The sequence below is a fragment of the Streptopelia decaocto genome, assembly GCF_964273445.1.
Source record: "Streptopelia decaocto genome assembly, chromosome: 6".
Classification (NCBI taxonomy): domain Eukaryota; kingdom Metazoa; phylum Chordata; class Aves; order Columbiformes; family Columbidae; genus Streptopelia; species Streptopelia decaocto.
Window position 1 is genome coordinate 34568054 of NC_138660.1, and position 22425 is coordinate 34590478.

The 22425-nt window shown below is 41.2% G+C and overlaps 1 protein-coding gene across 1 annotated transcript in view; it reads right to left on the reverse strand.

The window, feature by feature from the left end:
• Positions 1–2397: 2397 nt before the first annotated feature.
• DRC11 (dynein regulatory complex subunit 11) overlaps positions 2398–22425 on the reverse strand; it is a 106239-nt gene continuing 86211 nt past the window's right edge. Inside the window, exons 15-19 of the mRNA XM_082056418.1 lie at positions 21735–21934; positions 12985–13071; positions 10514–10691; positions 7273–7511; positions 2398–2907 (exon numbers count right to left, since the gene is read on the reverse strand). Of these exons, the coding sequence (XP_081912544.1) occupies positions 2806–2907; positions 7273–7511; positions 10514–10691; positions 12985–13071; positions 21735–21934 (806 nt within the window). The 3' untranslated portion in view covers positions 2398–2805. The remainder of the gene's footprint in view (positions 2908–7272; positions 7512–10513; positions 10692–12984; positions 13072–21734; positions 21935–22425) is intronic.

Here is a 22425-nt window from a genome sequence, read left to right on the forward strand (position 1 = left end):
GCGGTCTTTTCATCACATCACTGTCTGCTGTCAAACCTGTTGTGGAGAGGAGTATTCCACTGTCGGCAAGATTGAGGACAGAATTATCCAAATTAGTTTTCTTGCAGATGAGAGCAGAGATGAGGTTTTTAACACAAACCCTGCTGCCTCTTAGGAGAGTCTGGCTATTCTCACTGAGGATGAAGTTCAAGAATAATTTTTAACTGGTATGTGTTGCCAAATTTGTGAAGGCAGAAGCCTGCTGCAAGCAAGCATCTGCAAAGAAAGAATGAAGAGAGGAAAGCCAAAGTTTTTAGCTGCTCTGTTGCAAGTGATAAAATCCAGGGGCTGGCAACTCATACTCGTGGGGTCCCTTGTGCGGGTCACAATGAGGCTTCAGCAGCTGCATTACTGCTGGGATGGCTGGAGGAAGGATTTGTTGCCACCAGAAATGTCCCGAGGTGTTGCACAGAGGAGGTGCAGCAAGCATGTCCTCTCCTGTCATTTGGATCCTCTTGGCAGGGCTGGAGATGCAGCCTCAAGGTTGGAAAGCTGAAATCCCCGGGGGCCCTGGACCAGACAGCAAAATGTAGCCCAAGAGGACCACAAAAAGCCTGGGCTGGGGTGACTCTCTGTCCTATCTGCTGTGATAGCATGGCAGCCTGTTCTTCTCTCAGGAGGAAAATTCACTTCATTAATCAGAGCTATACAGTTCCCTCCGCTGTGCTCAATTATAGGATTACTTGAATAGTTTTCTGTGCAGTTAGTTGCCTGTAAGAATGTTCCTGGGCTTTTGTTCAGACCTTGCAATTTCCAGGAGCATCTTTTTTCAGCGGATTTCTTCTTAGGAGCAGGAGAGGCCCAATACCATCCCCTTCCCAGCACGCTTTGTCAGAGCAGCTTCTCAAGCAGGATTTTGTGTGGGCTTTTGTCTTTCTGCATAAAGACACATGTTGTGTACTTGCCATCTGGGTAAGAGCACATTTTCTACAAGTAACATGCCATCATATTTTTGATGAAATAACTCTTCTAATGGGAGAAGCTAGAGGAGTAAGGGGTTAGGGTAGTATGAAGACACAGAAATGTATAAAACATGATCATTTCATTTTAAATAGAAGACATATCAGTAAGATCTTAATAACCAGTGATCAGTGCTAAACTGGGTGAATTGTAACCGGCAGCGTATGTGTGATGTGCTGTCCTCAGCCTGTCCTCCCCCAAAAGCAGATTGGGCTGGTCTGTGCTGGAGGAAACCTGAGCAGCTCCCTACAGCAATGCAGCCCCTCTTGTGCCTCCAAACCTGCCTATAGTGAAGGTGTAGAGAGATCCTTTGGCTCCCTGGGAATGGTGTGCCTTGTGTTTCCACTTGAACAGGTATTTTGAGTTACTTGTCCTCATGTTGATATAGGCATGCTGCAGTTAGAGGTGAAAGCAGGTGCTTGTGGCTTTTATCTGTAGAAGACCCCAGTGAATGAGATCGTGTATTTGACATAAAGGTGGTGCTTGCTCCTTCCGTGTCATGTAGTATGTCCCAAAGCTTTGGGGTGTTCTAACTGCTGTTTATAGTTACCATGTCCCCAGAATTGCTGACTTGTGAGCAAAGAAAATTGACTGCATGTCAACTGAAATGATCTCAAATGCTATCATGGGCTGCTTGGTGCACTGTGTTTTTGAGAAGGTTTATTTCTCAGCACTTGCTATTTGTGATATTTGGCCTGATGTTCTCTATTGAGTAGGAGTTGCAAGACTGGGAAATCTCTGCCTCCCAGTGTCTTAGGTCCTTCTGTGCAGAAGACTTCTTCCACAGCGCTTCACATTTTGCTGCTCAAGCACATAGGAACAGCCACTGGGATCCCATGGGTTACATCTCTGCGTTGCTTCATGCGTGGGACCTGAACGTGATGGGGCAGACTTCCACTAGTGGGCTACTTAAATGGAGCTTGCAGGACTGGGTTTGGAAGCAGGTCTAGGTAGACTTGGTTTAACACAACATGAAACAACCTTTTAGAAAGCTCAACAAGCCTGTTCCAGATTGCCACTACAGCTGCTGTTCTGCTACACATGGGCTTTTTCAGGCAACAGATACGTTGCTATTTGTGTAAACAGGTGACTGGGCACTGTTTTCTATTGCAAAGTAGATTCTCAGGACATCCACCAAGATGAACACTATCTGACAACTTTTTTTTGCTTTTGTTTTGCTTATTAATGTTTTAACATCCACACATCTGAGTTTGTCTGTGTTGAGACATCAAAAGGTGAAACAGTGCTGGTCCTTGTGTGGCTATGTAAATATCCAGCTTGTGGTAGATTGCATTAAGTGTCTTACAATCCATCCCAATTAAAAAGCAGTCTTTATAGCTGTAATAGTTTTATTGAGAACTGTAACACATTAGACTTACAGATATATAAAGCAGTTAGTTTTATAAAGCATATAGGATATTAAAGTAATGAAAGACATTAATGTGACATCAATTTTTAAGGAGAGTTACTTGCTGAAATAAATGAGTATAGCCTAAAAGTTGATGGCATGTTACAGTCCTGAGTAATGAACCTCTCTGCCCCCTAAAAGCTTGTAGAATAAATAATGCTTGAGCAAGTCAGTGGTCATTAACTCTTCATCCTCTGAGAGCTACATGTCACATTGATGAGTCATCTGTGTGGGGTTTTTTTAACTTTTAAAAACTCATTCAGAGAGGAATTATCTTTCATGGAATATCTATAACTTGAGGGTGCATTATTCTGATGTTTTTACTTTCCTAATGTCTCTAGCTTTTCAGTGGAGTAGAGTGGTGACTGACGTTGCCAGGTGCAAAATTCTTGAGGAAGTTATTTTTTCTTTCCTCCTTTTGATTTTCCCTTTCCTTCTTTCTCCTTGTCTGCCAGTGCTCTGATTCGTGCTCTACCCAGTGGTGTCTTGTCATACCAAGCCTGCAGAATCAGAAAGCATGTTTATGTTTTATTAAAATTGAAAAATAAAAAATAAAAAAAGAGAACACTTAAACGTTTTACTAGTAAATGGAGCATTCTTTAAAAAAAAAAAAACCCAAACCTCTTAAAATCCTAGCTGGCTTGTGGAGAAGCAGAAATTAAATCCTCAGATCTCTTGAGTACATTATTATAACAAGAAGCACAGCAATTGCTTGCTTGAAGTGTGTCTCATTAACAGGAATACTTAGCTGGGCCATTTGTGTTGCTATAGTTATGGAAATGTTAGAACTTCCATGATCAACCCTATTTCCGAGGTATATAGCTCTTGTCAAAACTCCCTCTGGTCTGAAACTTGGCAACAGACAAAGCATATACTTCTCATGGCCCTGCAAATCAGTCCAGACAGTTTTTATTTCATTGAGAGAGCTTAAGAAGCAAAACAAACCCTGAACATTAAAAACTTGTTTATTGCTTTCAGATGCCTGTTCACAGTCCCGTGACTTGTAAATGATTTTGGTATAGTCTCTCTGCGAACTTGCCAAGCTCCTGGACTGTAATGTCAACAAGGCAGTTCTAGGCCATGTGAAAATAATGTAAAATGAAGAGAAGGTAGTGCTTTCAAGTCAGTAGTGTGTAGGAATTAGTCTTCCCCTTATGTACATACAGGAACCTTTATCAACAAAGTCCTGCCTACACCAGACATTAAAATGTGCTAGGTGCTGATGTGATTGATAAAATGCTTTCCCTCTTGACCATATTCATCCCTGCATTGCACTAGGAGTGAATGTCTTTCCTCTGACCACAGACTGCTATTTAATGCCACAACTGCATCTCCTCTGCCTTTCACTTGGGTAGCCTGTCAACTTTCCTACCAATGTGGCATCCTGTTAAGTCTGCCTTTTCCATACGATTCATCCATAATGCTGCCTCCAGCTTGAGCTTGGTAAGGCTGCCCCTGGGAATTTGCCTTGTCTGGTTTCCCCAATATGTGACAGGCAGCAGCAAGAGACTTAGCTGGGAGAAGAGATATTTTGGAAGTGTATAGGGAAGAAAAACCCCTGATGTTCCTTTCCTGGCCTCAGATGGTCCTTCCTGGTGTCATGCTTCTTAAAGGTTTCCTCTGGGCTGATGACAGGTACTCTATTTGGACCTCTTGTCTTGCAGATTAAATACTGTCAGCAGGTCAATGAAGTCTGACAGCTGTCAAATGTCCAGCTGGTTGCTGAGCAGCCCTAACATTGTGATCTCTGCTCTAATTGCCCAAATTAGCTGAGCACTCTTTCTCCAAGAAGCCTGACTCCACTTATTAAAACATCATGCAATCTCTCATGTGTCGACATCTAGATGGTGTCATGGGAGGTGTTTGGGAGGAACCTCTGGGCTCCTGGAGAAGTGGCCTGGGCAACTGTATTTTGCTGTCCTGAAGATGGTCTCAGGCCAAGCTATTCTTGTGTTGGGGAGAACAGATGCAGCTGGGACAACATGGGGCAGGGAGAGGCCTGGAGATAGCTCTTGATGGTCTTTCACTTGAGTGGAATATAAAAGACAAGATGGTGGTTGTGACTGTGGGAGGAATTTATTCCCTGGCAATATCTAGTGATGAAGCAATGTCTCTGACCTTCCATGTGTGACAGGCCATGAGGCCATAGAAATCCTATTTCCCCCCCCGGCCCTGTGTCTGTTGTTCACCTTCAGTGGGAAATGGAAAGAATAACAAACCCCTGCCAAAGGCTCACTGGGAACTTGGCAGGATGGAAAGTGCTGTTTGGTGGGTGCAGGTTGGGAGGTCATCTTGTTGCTTATTCTGAGTTGCTGGTAGGGTACTCTGCATGCAGCAGGAGGAGCTGATTGACTTGCATTGTCTTCTCTTGTTCCCTTCCCATTTCTTTCTGCATGTTTCAACACAGTAAATTACCTGTTTGCATGGGATGACGTCTGCTTTTGACTCTTTAGCTAGCAGAGCTGCTGTATTGGATTAACAAAGCTGACTCCTCAGATATGGTTAAAATAAATGTAGATTTACCACTAATGCGCTAGCATCTGAACTGGGAATCTAATTTACTGACAGTATGTGACTGATCAGAGTTGAAAATCTTTGCTTGCTGGAGGAATTATGTTTGCAGTTCTTCAGAATGGATTTTCTTATGTCTTGTAAATATTTTGTAGCAGTTGCTGCCAGACAGAACTAGTGTGCTAGTTGGACTGCCCTTTGCTCCTCTAGGACTAACATTACTTTTGTGTAAGGATTTCTATCAATTGCATTGGTGAAATAATTTATGATTTCAAAAATGTGAATGTATAATTGGGGCAGAAATTTGAGTAAATTGAATGAAGAAATCATATTATTGCGAATCTTGCATTATTTATATTCATTTTGGAACACTGGCAGAATATAAATGTCAAACAGGGAGATTCATGCTTCCAGTGAATAGAAATCAAAGATTCATCACAGTGCTAATCTTCACTTTGGATACTGTGTTTTAGCTGCCCCACTTCAAAAAGGACAAAGCAACAGAAGAGTTTCAGTGATGGCAATGATTAAAGGCTCATGAAAAGGGGCTTCTGTGCAAGAAGAGATGAAGATATCGGAGTTAATTAATGCATGAGGCCATTTTGACAATCCTCTTCCCCTGTGCTGTGTTAGAGGTGCTGGAGCAAGGTTCCATGACATTTAAGGGGAACAAATTTGAAACAGATAAAAGGAAATACTTTCTTAAGGGCTATAATTAATGCAAGGAAATTATTGCCATGGGATGCTGAGGACAGTATCATTTTAGCCATGTTCACCATGAAGTGCTGCCCACATACTTTGTGCTGTACAAAACAGGCATATTTATAGTAAGTGGAATAATATTTTCAAGTTAACCTCACACTAAATACTAGCTCTCATGTTTCAGGGTACAAATGGATTACTATTTGGAGGTGGGAATGATAGGGTTTTTTTTTCCTTGCTGTAACACTGAACTATTAGCCTTCCTCTGAGGAAAGATAGTGGTTTACATAGGAAGCATGAGGAAAAAAAGAGTAATTTGCCAAATATCACAAATGCTGCCTACGTTGAGTAGAACCAAATGGCTCTAAATGGAAATTGGAAAGTATTCAGCAGGGCTGGGAGAAATATGCACCATCATTAGGTTAGCAGTGGAAGAAGACCTGGACAAAGTTGTCAGAAACTGCATCCTGTTTATTATGTGAGGCACTGTGGGGATTCAAAGAGCAGTATGAAAAGGACACCTTTCAGCTGGGAGAACTTGGATGGTTTATAAGTGGGTCTGAGTGGAAGTTGGGGGGGCATGGGACTGAGAAAGTTCTGGGGTCTCTTGGCTTCAGTATGGAAGTCCTCTATCCCATTTGGAGCCCCTGGTCTGGTTTGCCTGCAGCTCCTTAGTACATGGAGGAGTTTCCCTTTTGGGTGGCCAAGGGTTTTACTAGTGTCTGGTAGACCTGAAGTGCCTTAGTCGAGTGCTGTGACATTTTTCTGGGGTGCTAGTGCTGCTAAATTGTAGTGTTGCATTCAACTAGCTAGTTCAAGGTCCAGTTCAGCTGTCCCTAAGCTATGCTGAAGTCACTAGAGTAAATAAATTACAGACCTGTACTTAAGCCTAACAAACTGTTCCCATCAATAGTAAAACCAAAAGCAATACAGTGAAAGCAGAATTAACCACTACATAAAGATAATCCTGGTCTAGGGAAATAAAGAGTAATTATTACTGAGCTACATGTGGAAAAAGAAGTTGCTTGCAGGGAGATGCATTTATATTTAAGGTATATGTAATGCGTCCCAAATGCACTAGGGTTTTGTCTTCACAATTTTATGGTCCCTGTGGGTAGGGTGAGGGATGGAGTTGGAGGCAGAAACTAATGTTTTTAAACCCAGAAATGAAGAAAATTCTTGTTTGAAATAGTTTTAAATAAGGACTTAAAACCACATCTCCACCCTGCAGACCCCACATGTCCAAGTTTGCTGCCTTCTCAAGCAAATATAGCTAGGCTGGCCAAACACACCAGCTCTGAAAGAAAGAGGACTGATGCACTTCACTAGTGGCACCTGCATCATTTATCTGTGCATGTGAAGGCCGCTCTGCTCAACATTAGCTGGGTGAGGGCAGTAGGTTCAGCAAAGCAGTGTGCGTGTTGCCCATGCGGAGCTGCTGCCTGTAATAATGGCAAATGACAGGCCTGGGCTGGCAAACATCCCAAAATGGGAGAGATGGGTGTTGGGTGCTGTTGAACCATACATTATCCTTCAAATAATGATGTGCCAACCCATCAGCAGAGTTAGCAGATCTCTAGATCAAATGTGCCCAAACAAGGATGTGGCAGGGATGATGAAAGACAACCAGTTAACGTAGCTCTTAATGTCACCTTAAATGATTCTTCCTCCTCTTTGTACACTGGGTCCTGTCTGGCCAGAGGTGTCACAAACTCCTCAGTCTTCAGCGGTTTCCTGGTCATCTGCAGGAGACGTAGCTCAGTCAGGACATCTTGTACCACCTGGACGATGTGTCCCTGGGTGAAACCATCAGACAGGTTTGCTAGGCAGCTTATGTTCAACAAGTTGGTGATTACTCCACCATTCTGCAGGATGATGTGTTTCCATAACACTGTTCATGAGAAAAAAACAACGCAGAGAATGCCAAAGACATGCATTAATGACAACAGGAGAAATATTTTTGCACTTTGAAACTGAAACAGGAAAATAAGGGATATCAGTCAGGAAAGCCAAGATCCAAATTTTCCTTGTTTGCTGTTCCTTTCATCTATGTATTTGTAGCATAGAAGCCTTTAGGCACATCTGGTTCCTTAACTATTAGTTATAATTTGTTGGCTACCAGTCAGTACTTTTTCAGAAAGTCATTAGAGGCACATGATGTGAGGTGGATATGTGTGTAAAAATGGAAAGAGCTACTTAAGTATGCCTGTGTGCATACACAGAATCTGTCCAGAATGTTCCCATTTGGGTGTGCAGAGTTAAGTACCTATATTAACAGCCTGTTTTTATTTCTGTGACCCTGATCACAGGTTGCTCCTGCTGAACTGAGGGCTGCTATGGGGACTCAATGTCTGGTTTGGAAGCCAAAGGCTTCCAGCTATGCAGGCACACGTTGCCAAGGCCAGGTGTAAATTTCTGTGATTGGCATTTTGCTTGTTAGTTAAATGGTGAACCTGTTTCTATCTTTGAGCTGTGAACTTCTGTGACATTAAGGTTTTTTTTAAATGTTTGAAGGGACTAAGATTTTGCTTCCAAAAAGACAATTTAATAGGATAATAAATGTTTTTGGAAAGTAAGTCTGCCTCAGAGGAACTTAGTAAAACTTTAATGTCATCTCACCATGCTTTCCCTTAAAGCTTTATGAAAACATCTGGAAAAAATAAGTATTATGCAGAGAGATTAAAAAGGTTCTTGAATAAGACAATTTGTGATTTGAGTATTGTGTGTTTGAATGCTTGTATGTAGTACAAAAATGTTGAGTGGACAGTTAATGGTACTGGATGTTGGGGCAGCCATGTAATAGAGAAAAACCTGCTTTATTCTCCCTTCGATTGCAATGTCAATACTAGGGACTTGTGCCCATAACTATTGGCAGCTTTGTACTACATTTTTCACTCTGGCAAATTGTGATCTTCCACTTGAATTATATCTATGCTCAATAATTATTGGCTGAATCACTAATTCATAAAAGAGGAATTGATGCACACAACAGTGAGCGCTACTTCTGCACAGCCATATATTGTGTGCTGCAGCTTCTGTTGCAGGTAGGATCATGCATAATGTGAGGTACTGACTTGCTGGGTGATTAATAGCAAGAAACCAGTATATGACCACAGATTTTCCAGTTTAGTGATTTCCTTTGCGTGTTTGCTGCTTCCATCATGCAAAGATGGGAACCTTCTGGTTTATAACAAAAGGGTTGTAGCAGACAGGTAGCTGTGCACTGTGGCTACGAATATTTATGTCATGGCTTTTCTGTCAAAACAAGTTTTAGTTCTCAAATTGGGTGTCAGGCACTGAAAATTGTCAAGATTGGAAGGTGGGTTCTCTGTACTGTAAAGATCATATTTCCATTGAACTTCAGGGAAGGTCAGAGCTGAAGAACAAGCCAAACACTGTCTTAAATGGGACAATGTCAAAGTAGTAAAGCTGCAAGCTTAATTTGCTTTAAAATTAAGAGTGAACCTTTTGGGGCATTCTTAAATTTGCAATTGAAATCCCTGTGTGTTTTTATTTTTTTTTTCCCTGTGTGGTTTTTTTTTTTTTTGGTTGTTGTTTTTGGTTGGTTGTTTGGTTTGTTTGTTGTTGTGTGTTTTTTTTCCTTTTTTTTTTTTTTTTTTTCTTTTTGATTGGTGGTGAGAATCCCAGAATGTGACAACTCAATCCCCAGAAGTGAACAGAGCTAAATTCAGCAGCCATCACCTCCTTTCTCTAGGTCTTATTCATGTCCCTTATCTGTTAGCGATTTATCAGAGCTGTAACATAACATGAAACACATGGTTGCTTGCTTAGAGACCATTCCCCATCCACACTATGAAAATTATTGAATGTGGGAGAGATTTGCAACGTGCTGGGTAGTCAAAACCTGTCTTGAGCTTGCCCAAATGTGGATCATTGCAGGACCTTGGCTGCCTCCACACAAAGCAGTATAAACTGGACTTCACAGTACAGTTGCGTGATTTTTGTAATAAGGTGACTATGTGGAACAATATTGTAGACAGGATACAATTGTGTAGCAAGGTCCCTGAGCTGAATGTGGTTTCCTTCACTATTGTATTCTTCTGGGATATGATCCATCAGAGACTAGTGGTATGATTGGATTCTGTTTTCCTTGATATGGTGATCAATAGGGATAGGAGCCCCTGGTAGAAGAAACGCACCCTTGAGAGTCTTAACTTGGAGTGTTTGGTGCCGTTCTGAATAGCTCAAACCCTTTTTCCTTTTTATCCTAGCCATGCAAGTTAGCCTATTAAAAGTTAGGTTTTTTGTTACAAGCTTTGGTTCCAAGAATAGGGGGTCCTTAATGTATTTGTCAGACTTCAGGGGGGCCTATCCATACCACCAGTTGATAGATCAGACATGCAAAATCACAGATGCTTCTGCAATTTCTCAAGAACTGTATGTACAAAAATAGTATTTGATAGTAACAAAACTCAATCCTTCAGACATGGTTCTGTTTATGGAGATGTCTGAAGTGTATTGTTTAGAGTATGGAAACCAGATAGGAATAACAAATTCAGAATCCTTGTGTAAAAAGAAAAGCTTAAAATAGAAAGTGTGCATTGAAATAGGATCTTATCCTTCCTGCAGTCAAAAACCAGCTTGCAACCAACTCAGTGCATGATAAACAACTCATGAAGAAATGCTAATCAGTGCAGAACAGTATTTTTTAAACCCTTCTCCCAACTTCCACTTTTATTATCTGATTTTTGGGATAGCCTGTATCAGTATTACCTAAACTTTCAGGAATTGAAAATTTAGGCCATACAGAAATTAACTGAAAATTCACAGCTGGGGTACAAATTTTGAGGTTTAAGTCAGTTCTGAGGATAACCAGACAATAGGCATGGATTTTAAACAGCAGTAATCAGAAGGATCACTTGAAATACTTGCCTAATCTTGAGCTGTAGTCAGGCCTAGGAATCAGAATAATTTTTTGGTAGACTTGGCAGAAAGGTTTAAGGTTAGCATCGAAGGGACGGGTGGTGGTTCCCACTAGCAGCACTCTGTCTTGTGCTTTCACAGCCTGTAGGAATTTGGGGAGCATCTTTTCCAGGCGCTTTGGGTTCATCTTCAGCATGTACATGTGAAAACAAGGAAGAAAGAGTATTTATTGAATGCTGATAGTACAGTTAATGAAGTGAAGCTATATGTAGACACACTAGAAACAACAGGATTTTGTGCTTTTTAAAGTAGTCTAGCTGCATTTAGAATAAGCAGACTAGATGGTCAACTTAAGTAGAAAGCCTCTTGTCTTCTGAAAGTCAGGTAAACACTTGATTTCTGCTTATGTATTTGTGGGCTTGTGCTAGTGCCTTTCCTTATTGAATTTGCTGGTCCTGCTATTGAAAAGCAGGAAGGAAACAACTAATTTAAAAAAGGAAATTCTTATTTCCAGTTCAAGAAGAAATATTGCTTGGACCTGTGTATCTGATGAACCTTAACAGATAAGAAAAATTGCCAGGGTATGTCAGCTGGGGTGGAATCCTCCCAGCTTTTGGAGGTTATGATCTACCAGCTCCTACCCATGGTTTAAATGTGAAAAACACACTCCCTAATTGCTGTGATTTCTAGCTTGCTGAGGCTCTGACCTAGGAAAACAAGCTCTTCGAATTCAGGATCCACTCCTTTGCAGTAGATTTAGTATTTGACTTTAGAACAAATATTTAACCACTATTTACAAAACAGATGAGTATTGAGGAAAATCTGTTATTGGATAGTTATATTCAAATTAATAATGGTTGGAGAAGCTTAATCAAATCACTGTTTATTAACTCTACTGTTAATAAAGCTATAAGTGAATAACTGGGTCAGGATAGTGTATCAGAGAATGACTTGGAAGCCTCTTTTCAGAAATGATTGAGACTTAACATTCAAGTCACCAACACTCACTTGAAAACTTGACTCTCTAGATCACCTTATGTTTTGTTTTTTTTTTTTTTTTTACTATATAGTAGGCAGTTCCCTGAGAAACTTGAGCTTCAATTTCAAATCAGCCTTCCTTAATGTCAATAAGGAAGAAACTATGTCCTGTGAACCTTCTCAGCTGAAAGGCAATAATAAACACCTGTGAATCTACATTGCTAGTACAATATTTGTGATCCAATTTTTCTGTTGTTTGCAGTAGCAGACAACTGAAAGAAAGGAGACAAAACTCTTATTTGGAGTGAAAGTTACAGAGGAGAGGAAATTGTGAAATCAATACGAAATCCCTGAAGTCTTGGGATAGTCACACAGTTATTTTCTTAAACTTGTCTTAATTATAATACATGTGTTTTTTATTCTTGTGGTCATATTATGCATCTTCCTAACTTTGCTGATTGCTTAATCATGATAATGAGTTGAGTATGTCTTGGCAGTAGGGCTCAGGTCCCACTGTGGAGAAGGGGTAGAGGTGATACCCTTGAGTCTGTGGGCATGGGGAGAAATTTTCCCTTATTGGTGGCTATCAAAGCAGATAAACATGATTGTTACTCCAGGCAATCTTTGGCTCATAGTCTTACTTTTAATCCCCATCTGCACTTGCTGTCAAGGTTTAAGCCCAAGAGAAAGGTCCTTTTTTGGTGTTGGGACCACTAGATGACATGGATAACTGCACAACCATCAGCTTGTACAGCCCTCATAGAAGTAACAGACTCATCCCAGGTGATACTTCATTGGTCTTCCAAGATACAGACTTGTGTACAGGACCCACTTTAAGAATAAAGGCTTAATTTTTCACATGGAGCTCTAAAAGTAAAATATTATGCAAGCAGCATGAATCTAATCAGGATTTCAGGTGAATTGCTCTCTGCTGTGGTGGTTGAGTTGCTGTGCCTATTGGGCAGTGTTTTAATTTTCTTTCTAGTGGGGAAGCTACACAAGAGAGGAGGGAATGGAAGCAATGGCAATAGGACTCCTGGGAGCCCAGAGAAAATAATATGTAAACATAACTACTTAACACAGGTTCTTTGTTTTCACAGTGGAAATTTATCCTTGTTTGTTGTTCACTTTGGCTCCATCCAGTTGCTCAAATTAATAGAGCTGAACGATTTAAGCTCATCTTAACTTTTAGTTTCTTGCCTTGTATTTTGAAATTCTCCATTATTCTCTTTTACTTTTCAGTGCGCTGACGAGCAGTGACTGGACTATTTTTAAATAAAGCAAGTATAGGTGTAGGAGAGAAATGTGACCTCTTGGGGGCTCTTAAGAAGTCACAAGACTTTCTTAGGAAAAAAAATGTGAGACAAGCTATTATAAAGCAAGCTTTGGTGGATATGGTCATTCTGGTATGTGCTAAGCTGAGAAATACACTTGTTCTTTTGTGTCGGTTGTAACGTGACAGGAGAAATTATCTGCACTGAAATAAAAAAAGAGCAGCTCACCTCGTCATCAGTCTTCCGCCCTCCTTTGGAAAATATTTTTTCTGTCTCCCCAATCCACACAACTGAAGGCTGCAATTGCTTAGCCACCTAAGAGAAAGTGGAGGAGAGAAGGCAAGAACTTGATTAAAATGGCTACAATTCCACACCCGGGTGCCTACAATTATGCTTTTGGATCCATATTTCAGCAGTTAAAACTAGCCTGGTTTATTTTTTTTTCCAGGAATGCTCAGTGCTGGGTCTGATCAGCAGCCTTGGCAAATGAAACAGTTTCTAGTTTGGGATCTGACATTAAGAACCCAACCCAAATCGGATAATTTTTGATTGCTGCGCTTATCTTTCATTTCTCAACTCAAATTCACCTGCAGTTCTGTGAAAGGTAGCCTGGACTTTGAGTTCAGTGGCACAAGATAGACCAGCAGCAGCTTTAGACTGGCTGCCCCAGCCCATAGGATCCCTCTCTGGTTTTCTGAGGGCAATACTGATGGGGCAATACAAGGCTATTGCATGAGAAGCAAAGGTTCTCATCTTTAAGCAAAACAGGCTGGTATGCAATCTTCTGGATTACAAAATAGCATTTTATCTGTGTTTAGTCCAAGATTTAAAACAGAACCTGCTAAATTTGAAGGGGGAGGTCAATACAAATGGGCTTTCTGGCTCTAGAGTCAGAGGCACTATACCTCTGGTTCACAGCAGGATGGCAGCAATGCTACAGGCTTTTTCACATCTTGCACTCTCCCCATTGCTATAGAAACGCCAGTGGTTTAGAGATTCTTCTGCCAAATTTTAATCACTTTCCAGTGGCTCTCGGAGCCGTGCTAGTTTGCTCAGCAACAAAAGTGATGGCTCGAGGAGTCCACGGGTAATGAGAGATAGAGAACATTCTTCTGTCCTGCTTTCTGCCACCCCCAGTTGAAACTGCTGTTTCCAGGAAAGAAGCTAACAACATTGATAGGTTATACACATCATAAGCTCAGTGTCTGATTGGCAGCCAGTGCAGGAAGAATTAAGTCATGAACATCTTTCTTCAAAGCACCACAGTTCATTTTTATGGATGCATTTCAAAAGCACCAAGTGTGTGTGTGTCTGTACGATAAAAATGGATTGAAGAGAGCAGAAAACAATCGTAGATGAGGGCTGCTAAACTTGTTTGCTGTGCTGCTGATGAGGTGAAGTGGAAACAATGCCATCTTTGGCATGTGACACTTTATTTGCAGTAACTCATCAGTCTTAGAATATGTCAAGTGGTACCTCCAAGTTCTGAACAGTTCCACTGAGGAAAACTGAGCTTTTTCCTTTGTTGGAAGGCAAGAACTCAAATGTTCAGCATTAAAAATGATTTTAAAATAAAAATATATCATGAAAGATAATACGAAAATCCTGCAGAAACTGATGTGTGGACGTAGGCAGTTATGTGAATGATTATCTGCATGTACAACTTCAGAGGTAACTCAGTCCAGCAGTGTATAGAGCACACAAGCTGGAATGAAATGACAGATTAAAATTGTACAGCAATAATATCTGCCAGATATTATCTGATTATATTATTATCAGATATTAAGGCCAGATTATTTTTTCTCTATCTCCTCTTTATCTTTTTTCAGAGTTATGTTTGGCATATTCCTAAGCCTGCACAGACCCTGCAAAGTACATTTGAGAGGGCAAGTTTGTGACTGTCATTGAACAGAGTTGTGCAGCAGCCTTAAACTCAGGTATTTTCTGCTGAATATCCTGCTAGCTAAGGGCTTAGACACCTGCAGGAAATGCAAATCAGTCCCAGTGATTTGCACTTTGCAGGTGAACTTGGTTAGCTCCTGGATATCTGCAAACAGGCTTGGAAACAAGTGGTGAAAGAAGTGTAACGTGGTAGCATGGTCATACAGCAGAGATGGGATAACTGGCATTCTTTGTAAAATTAAGGCTCAGAAAGGAAAAAATATAGGTTGTAGTTTAAGTTACTAAAAGAAACCTACAGCTTCTTCAAGAACTGCATCTGCATTTTGTGCACCCACTATGAAATCTATTGTGACTTGGGGCAGCTCTGACTCAGAGACCCTTCCTGAACTCAGCACCGCTAATAACTGGATTATCAGCTGGGGCTTTCTGATATTTCTAAAGATGATTTTTACCTTCTGAAATGTAAGATAACAACCTGCTTTGTGCATGGCTAGATAGGACATGAGGTGGGAGATGAGGCAGTGGGAGATCTTTCCCCTTGAAGCCTGCATTTCCCCCAAGTGATGGCTGGGCTGGTGGCATGCTGACTGCTCAGGTTTACAGACCTGAACACACAAGACCACTCCAACAGACTCTGTGGGATCTGCTGTTGTGTTGTGGTGCTTTCTCCCCATTTTGCTGGTGTTTATGACCCTGTTAATGTCTCAGCTGCTGACAAGGGGTACTTCTCTGCTAATGCACACACTAATGTTAATGCAAAGAGGTGCTGTGCCTTTGCTTCCTAAGGAGAACAGTCCTCTTCTGGTATTTTTGCTTTGCAAGGTAATGCAGCTGTATGAAGTCTGGGGAGTCATGGAGCTGTTCTGCAATATATTATCCACACCTGTGTGTCTGATGCAGTGTGATGTGATGGGGAGTAAGGGATAGGGGGAGGTTATGGAGGCTATAAAAGCTGCTGGCAACGATTGAACTCTGCTTGTGTACTTCAAAGGGAACTGTGTTGTCCCTTCAGTGGGGCCACTGCAGCTGGGAATGTGTCAGGTCTTCCCCATTTGGCTCAGAGATGGCTTCTGTGCTTAGCAGCCCTCTAAAACAGAGCCTCAAGTTTTTAATCGGCTTATACTTTTCATTTAAACTCTTAAGGAAGAATGCTCACTGTTGTCACACCTGTTGTCTCTTTAGTCCACTTCATTTCCCTACCGGGTAAGTGGAAATATGATGAATAACCTCAGTTCTGGCTCTTTTTCAGAGAGATACTTTCCTGTGTTTTCTGTTCTATGGCAATGATTTAAATGTATAAGGTGGCCTGCATATATTTTTCTGGTGTTGACACACATCAACATGATGAAATTCAACACACTGTACTTGGGGTTATCTGTTTATTTTCTTTTTTTTAAAGACAGATCAGACACCCAGAATCCATTGGCATCTAATTTAAATTGTTGGCAGATATGTAGCAGACTGTATATCCCCTGCGAAAGTGCTTCATTTGAATTATCCATGGACAGTTTGAATCCATGGATAATTAAATGCACTGTACATAATTAATTTGTAATTGAAATTTTATTAGCTTTGCATTCAACAATTTGTTGGAGCTGCCAGCAGATGGCTCCTTAACCCTTCTAATACCACATGGAGCCAGCGGCTGCCTGTGTTGGAAATCCCTCTCTCATGGGTCCCAGAGGCTTGATTTGCTCTTCAGGAAAGTCACTATGAAAAAAAGTCTTGCTGTCTATCAACATTTATCAAAGATCAAACAGCATTTTTTGAAAGCTTTGGGTTAAACTTTCCAAACTTGAGAGCCAGAGTTTAACAGTTAAATTGCTATACTTGAAAATGCAGAAACGTGATTCTTGTAGGGGGGATGTGCACAAGGCTCCTTCAAACTTGAAGGCTTTGATGGAATTTAAAAGGCTCAAGACTAAGATTTTTCTGGAACCTCAATTCATTGCTGAGAAGTACTCAATTCTCTATAGATTAGATTCACAGAAACGCTCTGAAGCAGCAAGATGCTGAAATCTGTAATTAGACCTTATCTGTGGGAGCCTCACCAGGGAAATATTCCTGTGCTACAGTGATGATGCCACTGTATTCTGGTTTGTTAGAGAGAAACTAACTATAAATACTGTCTTCCAATAGGATGAGTTTTGGTTTCAGACATTAGAACAATATAGCGTAAAGCTGCTTTGTCACAGAAATAACACTGTATATTTGAGCACTGGTGATATTTAATACTTCAAGGGCTGAGGCTTCTAGCAGGCTGAACTGTGTTAAGAGAAAATAATTACTCTGGGATGCCTGGAAGAAAAACTGACTCTACTGTTTCCAATTTTCAACTGTAATGGAAGAGCCTGGTATGGCATGGACATGCTAAATACAGAGACTTCTGTCAGTGTACCAGGGTAAACTGTGCCTGCCAGAAAAATGACAATACAGCAGTTGTTATAAATAAAGGGACCTGATTCAGTGGAGAAAAATTAATGACAGACTTCAAAATCATGTTGCCTCTAAATGCTGGGATTATAAAATTTAATTTTAAACTCCATAGGATTCCTTTTTTGGTATAACACTTTGATAGTCACCTCTGACTTGCTATGTAGCATAACCAAACAGTCTGATAAGTCCCTTAACAATGACGGTGTTGAAATGTTTCAGCAGCTTGCTGCTCTGTGGAACTTCTTGTTCAGTAGAGGTGGCTGCACTGTGCACACTGAGCTGTTGATACACACACACGACTCCTCCATTGGCATTTCCTCCTGGCCACCTCTTCCCCAACCTTTTAGCCTGGTCAGTGCTGCACTAATAACACTTTTCCCATGTGTGGCTTTTTGTACAATGTGCTTTCTGTGTGCTGCTGTAGCCCTGGTAAAGGACCCGAGAGAGGTTGTCTCGCTCTGGTAGTGATTAACCTGATGGCTGCCTTATGGCTGCTAATCGAAGGCCAGTGCTTGTCGCTTTTATAGCCTCTGAGTTAAGCCTTGTGAACTACCTGCATTTTTACAATTCTGTGTCACAGAGTCATGCATTCTATCTTTTCTCCTCAGTCCTTTCTGGATCTGTTTTTTTTTCTATGCATTCTTCACTATCCTTTGCATCTTTTACACCAGCTGTTGCACTGCAGCAGTTGCCCTCATGGGAACATGGGAGAGCCAAGCCATCGGTCGGTACAAGCTAGCAGAGAGCTCCACTGACTTCAGGCTGGATCAATACATGGAAAATGTGGCTTAACTGAAATATCCTGGCATGTTCTTTTTCATGCTTGAAGGATGAGTTTGTTTTGGGGACTGCTGGGAAGTGCTTCTATATTAGAGACAGATATCCTCTCTTTTCACTCCAAAGCAGAGCTGACCTGGCAGGCTTTGCTGTGTCTTTGTGGAGAACACAAGTCCTCAGGCTTGGTGTTTGGGGCCTCTTTCAATAGTTTTCCCATTCAATATTAATCTTCTTTACATTTCCTTTGAATAGGCAGTTTGAAATGTTGGTGTTTTCCTGTTCTGGTATGAGAAGTCGTTTCCTCTGTATGACATTTAAAGTGCCTGCTTTGAGTAACACACAAGCCTCTCTTTTGGATCAGGGCTGGTATGTCTCTTTCAAGTCTCCTCCCTGAAATAAGGGAGGAGAAAAAAAGAATTTGGCTCTTGCATCTGAAACAAATTAAAGTTTCATTTTTTCCAATGCTGTTCACTTGTTTAGGGTGTCTCCCATGAAACAACTGCCAGCAGCCAACACTCAGTTATGGGACAGAAAGTTTCCTAACGGTCATTTTATGCTCTCCAGAGTTTCCAGTCCTTACAGAAACTCTGTTTGCAGTTGTTGTAAGTAATCAAAAGTACAAGGTTAACTCACCTTTATCACAGAGCACCATTAATCCTTACTCATTAAATCTTTGTATTTAATGATGGTTACATGGATCACGAGATAATGGAAAAAGAACTGTCATGTTTCTTGTCATTCACTTACTACTCTAAGTGGAAGGTCTGTATTCTGCTTGACTAACTCTATAGAAAGGCACTTCTGGAAAACTGCAGTAGAAAACTTGCTGGACAATGATCAAGGTTACTGTTTGTAAAAAAATATGACCAGAAGTGTTTGATTAAAGAGATGTGGCGAATCTTTCAGTGATCATCTGCATGCAAGGCACTTTAACAAGGTGTACTATGATGAGAGCTGTGAATATTAAATACTGCATCTCAGCTGCAGGATACTATTTGCTTTCATAGCTTGTCTGCTATTATGTGCCACTGTATATTGTAGTCTTAGAACAATCCAAATGTTTAGCCCAGATTCTTTTTTACCATGGTGAAAAGTAAACTTTTCTGGGGGCAAATACTAGTGTTCAGTTCCCCCTTGTCAAGGAATTTGTTTTCAATGTGTGTTGCTCTTGTGTTTGTTTCAGCTTGGGTAACAGTAGATTCCTGCAAATCAGGATATAAAAGATTGCTTATCCTTTGATTCCTCATCAGACTTTTTTTTCCTAACATATAAACAATTTCTCTTGCTGCAACTTGTGTCTGTTGCCTCTTGTCCTATTGCTGCGCACCTCTGGGAGAAGTCTGCCTCTGCTCTCTGTATTGTCCCATGAAGCCTCTGAAAACAGCAGTTAGATCTTCCTCTCACTCCAACCTTCTATTAAGCTGGAACAACTGAATTTGTTCACTGGACCTGCTGGCTCGTCAATGCCCATCCTGTAACAGGGTAGCCCAATACTGGACACAGTGTCCATTTGTGGTCTCATAAGTGCCAGACAGAGGGAAATAATTAAAAGCTTTAAGTGGCTGGCTATACTCTTGCTGATACAGGCCAGTATGTGGCTGACTCTTTGCATGGACATGCCATTGATTCTTGTTCAACTTGCTGTCCTTTAGAATCCCCCGGTCCTTTCCTGCAAAGCTGCTGTCTAGTCAGTGGGCTACAGCCTGGACCTCTTAGTGCTGTTGCATGGAGTTATTCTACCCCATGTGCAGGACCATGACACTGGATGGGAGCATTGGGTGTTGTAAAGAAGCAGCAACCAATGGCAGAGCAAATGGAGTGGGTGGCTGTGGCAGGGACTTGAGAGTTTGGAGAGACAGGGAAAATAAAACACATTCAGCGCTGTCAAGACCAAAGAAAGAGGGGTGGTAATGGCAGAGTTGAGAGTCTGTGTGGATGAGAAATTGCTTCCAGCATGGCTCTGAGAACCTACAGAATCAGACTCAAAATCATCAGCAGATTGGATAAATCGGTGACTTGGCCATGGGGACAAAAGGTGGTAGGGACAGAGGTGAAACACCTGAAGGAATTGGGAAAGAAAATCAAACACAGTTGATTTGAATGATGCTAAGACAAGGCCAGTGATCTGTCAATATGAGTTTGCAGAGAAATGAGTATGCAGATAAAGCATCCCTTGGAAAGAGATTCTGTGTGCTGTTTGCTCTGTTATTAGGGGAGCAGAGTTTGAAGCAGTACTGCTGTTGCAGTTGGAACAAGTCACCTTTTGATAAGCAAGTGCCTGGACAGCCCTTATTCCACGTGATTGACTGCGAGCAACTGCCATACTGGTAACTCATGGAGGTTTACCAAAGTGTCATTGCTTCTTTTGTAAGAGCTACGGTAGAGAAGTAAGCTTGGACTGCTCCCTGTAATTCTGGGGAGGTGTTGGATAATGTTTCCACTTGTTTTTAAGTAATGTGGAAAAATGTAAAGTTTTTTATATACCTATATGTAGAGTTATGTACATATATACATAGTATGTGTATATATACTCATCTAATGTGTAGGCACGTTTTATGTATTTTCCAGTTATTGTATATATTATATATGTGCGTATACCAAAAATATTGATATCTTCAGCTGGAACGTTCTATAGGAGCACAAAAGCTGCCCTTCTTTCTCCTATGTTTAAAGGCCTTGTGCTCTAGCAGGCACTGGATGATGGAAAGGCTGGTGTGTGCTGTGCCTGCAGCCAGACGTGTTTTGCTATTGATGAGGGCAGAGAAACTAAGCGGAGAAGGGTGAAATGTGCCAAGCAGAGGGAGTATGAGCTCAGTCTAATGGCGGGAGCTTGTCTCAGGGAGCGCTAGACCCAGTGTTGGTGTTACAGCATCAAAGGTGCGTGATCATGGCACTGTGGCTTTTCCTCAGGCGCTGCTCTGACCAGTGAGAAATGGGGTCTTTGGGGACTGCTTTGCTTTTAACTGCAAAACCTGTCTTTTTGTGGGATAGAGGCACCTGTCACGGAACCTGTTGTAATACTGGATTTAATAAAATACAGCTGATAAATACCAGGGAAGGACAATTTGAATTCAGTCTTTTAGTAGGTCTCTGGCACTGGAAAAATACTGTATTTGGCTTTTTCTAGTGTATGTGCCGTGTTTTTTCTTTCTAAGAGTATTTTGTCTGGAAATGTTTACCAGCTTCCTTCCTCAGCAGAAATGCTGAGGACTTAAAATGTGGAAGAAATCCTGCCAGGATAGTGTCTTTTTTTTTTTTCCTAAAGAGGATTTGGGATATGTTCCTCACAGTTCATATGCCTTCTTTCATTTCCAGACTTCTCATACATTTCTGCTAATGTAATCCTGAACTAGGATTCCCTCTTTTGAAAAACTTGCTGATAGGTAAACAGAGAGCTGCATAGGGGAGAGCTGTTTTACAGCAACGGTCCCAGAGAGGAAATTTTTTACCACCCCCCGTGTAGTATTTGATTAAACGCTGCATGGCAAGCATTCCTGACTAATGCACATATAAACAGAGAATAGAATTTTTTCTCTGTGATGCTTTTCATATTCAAGGTAACACAAAGCTTGCACAAATGTTAATGTAAAAAATACGGCTACTAAGAGTGATTTCTCAAGGGGCATTATATCCTTCGCAGTGGTGCACACACTGGCTGTCAACAAGTGATTTTGGAAACTCAAAAGCAAGGAGTGAATTCCAAATTGGGTTGGCAGTTCTTTGGACTTTGGGCAGCTTTTCCCTCATATGATTGGTACCTATGTTCCTTGGTACAGAGGACATACAACTCAATTCCCTATTTGTTCCACAAAAGATGTGATGAACTGAACCAGCCGTGTAGGGAAATACACAAAACACGGTACCTTGAGAACCATGTGAAGCATCATTAGTAGGCCACTCTTGCCTGGATATTTCCCAGTGATGTTGGAAGCGGATAAGTTGAAGAGGTTGGCTCCTGTTTCTGTGCAGATGGCATGGACCAACATTTTCTTTCCAACGCCACTGGGTCCAGCAAGTAACAAGGCTTTCACCAAAGGAGCCTTTTCATGGACTGTTTGAGAACCTGTAAAAAGTCATAAGGCACTATTATTGCTTTCATTTAAGTCTGTCATAAAGGTAATGAAATTATTCTCTTTTTTTTTTTTTTCTTCACTGTAAATAATTTACAGTTTGAATTCATGGCTTCCTTAATATGGTACAAGTGTTCTTGAGTTCAATTCTGTATAACCAGAGTTGTGACTGTAGCACATTTAAATCCTCATTCGTAGCAAAACTCAGTCATCCTTATTTGTACCTTCTGATGGGCAAACTTTGGCTCTAAACCTATGTTAGCTAAAAGAAAGGTAGTTAATTGGTAAATTTGTGAGGATGGACACAGAATAAGAGCACTGAAATGGAACTTCTGCTGGTGCCTAAGTGGACAGACAAGCCTGGTGTTTGGCCCAGGGACAATTGCCTTTCCTTCGCTGTCGGGCAGAGGCAGAGTTAAGGATGTACCCTTGGCTTTAAGCTTTGCATTTGTTATCAGAGCAGGTCCTCGCTTTCTGCAACAGG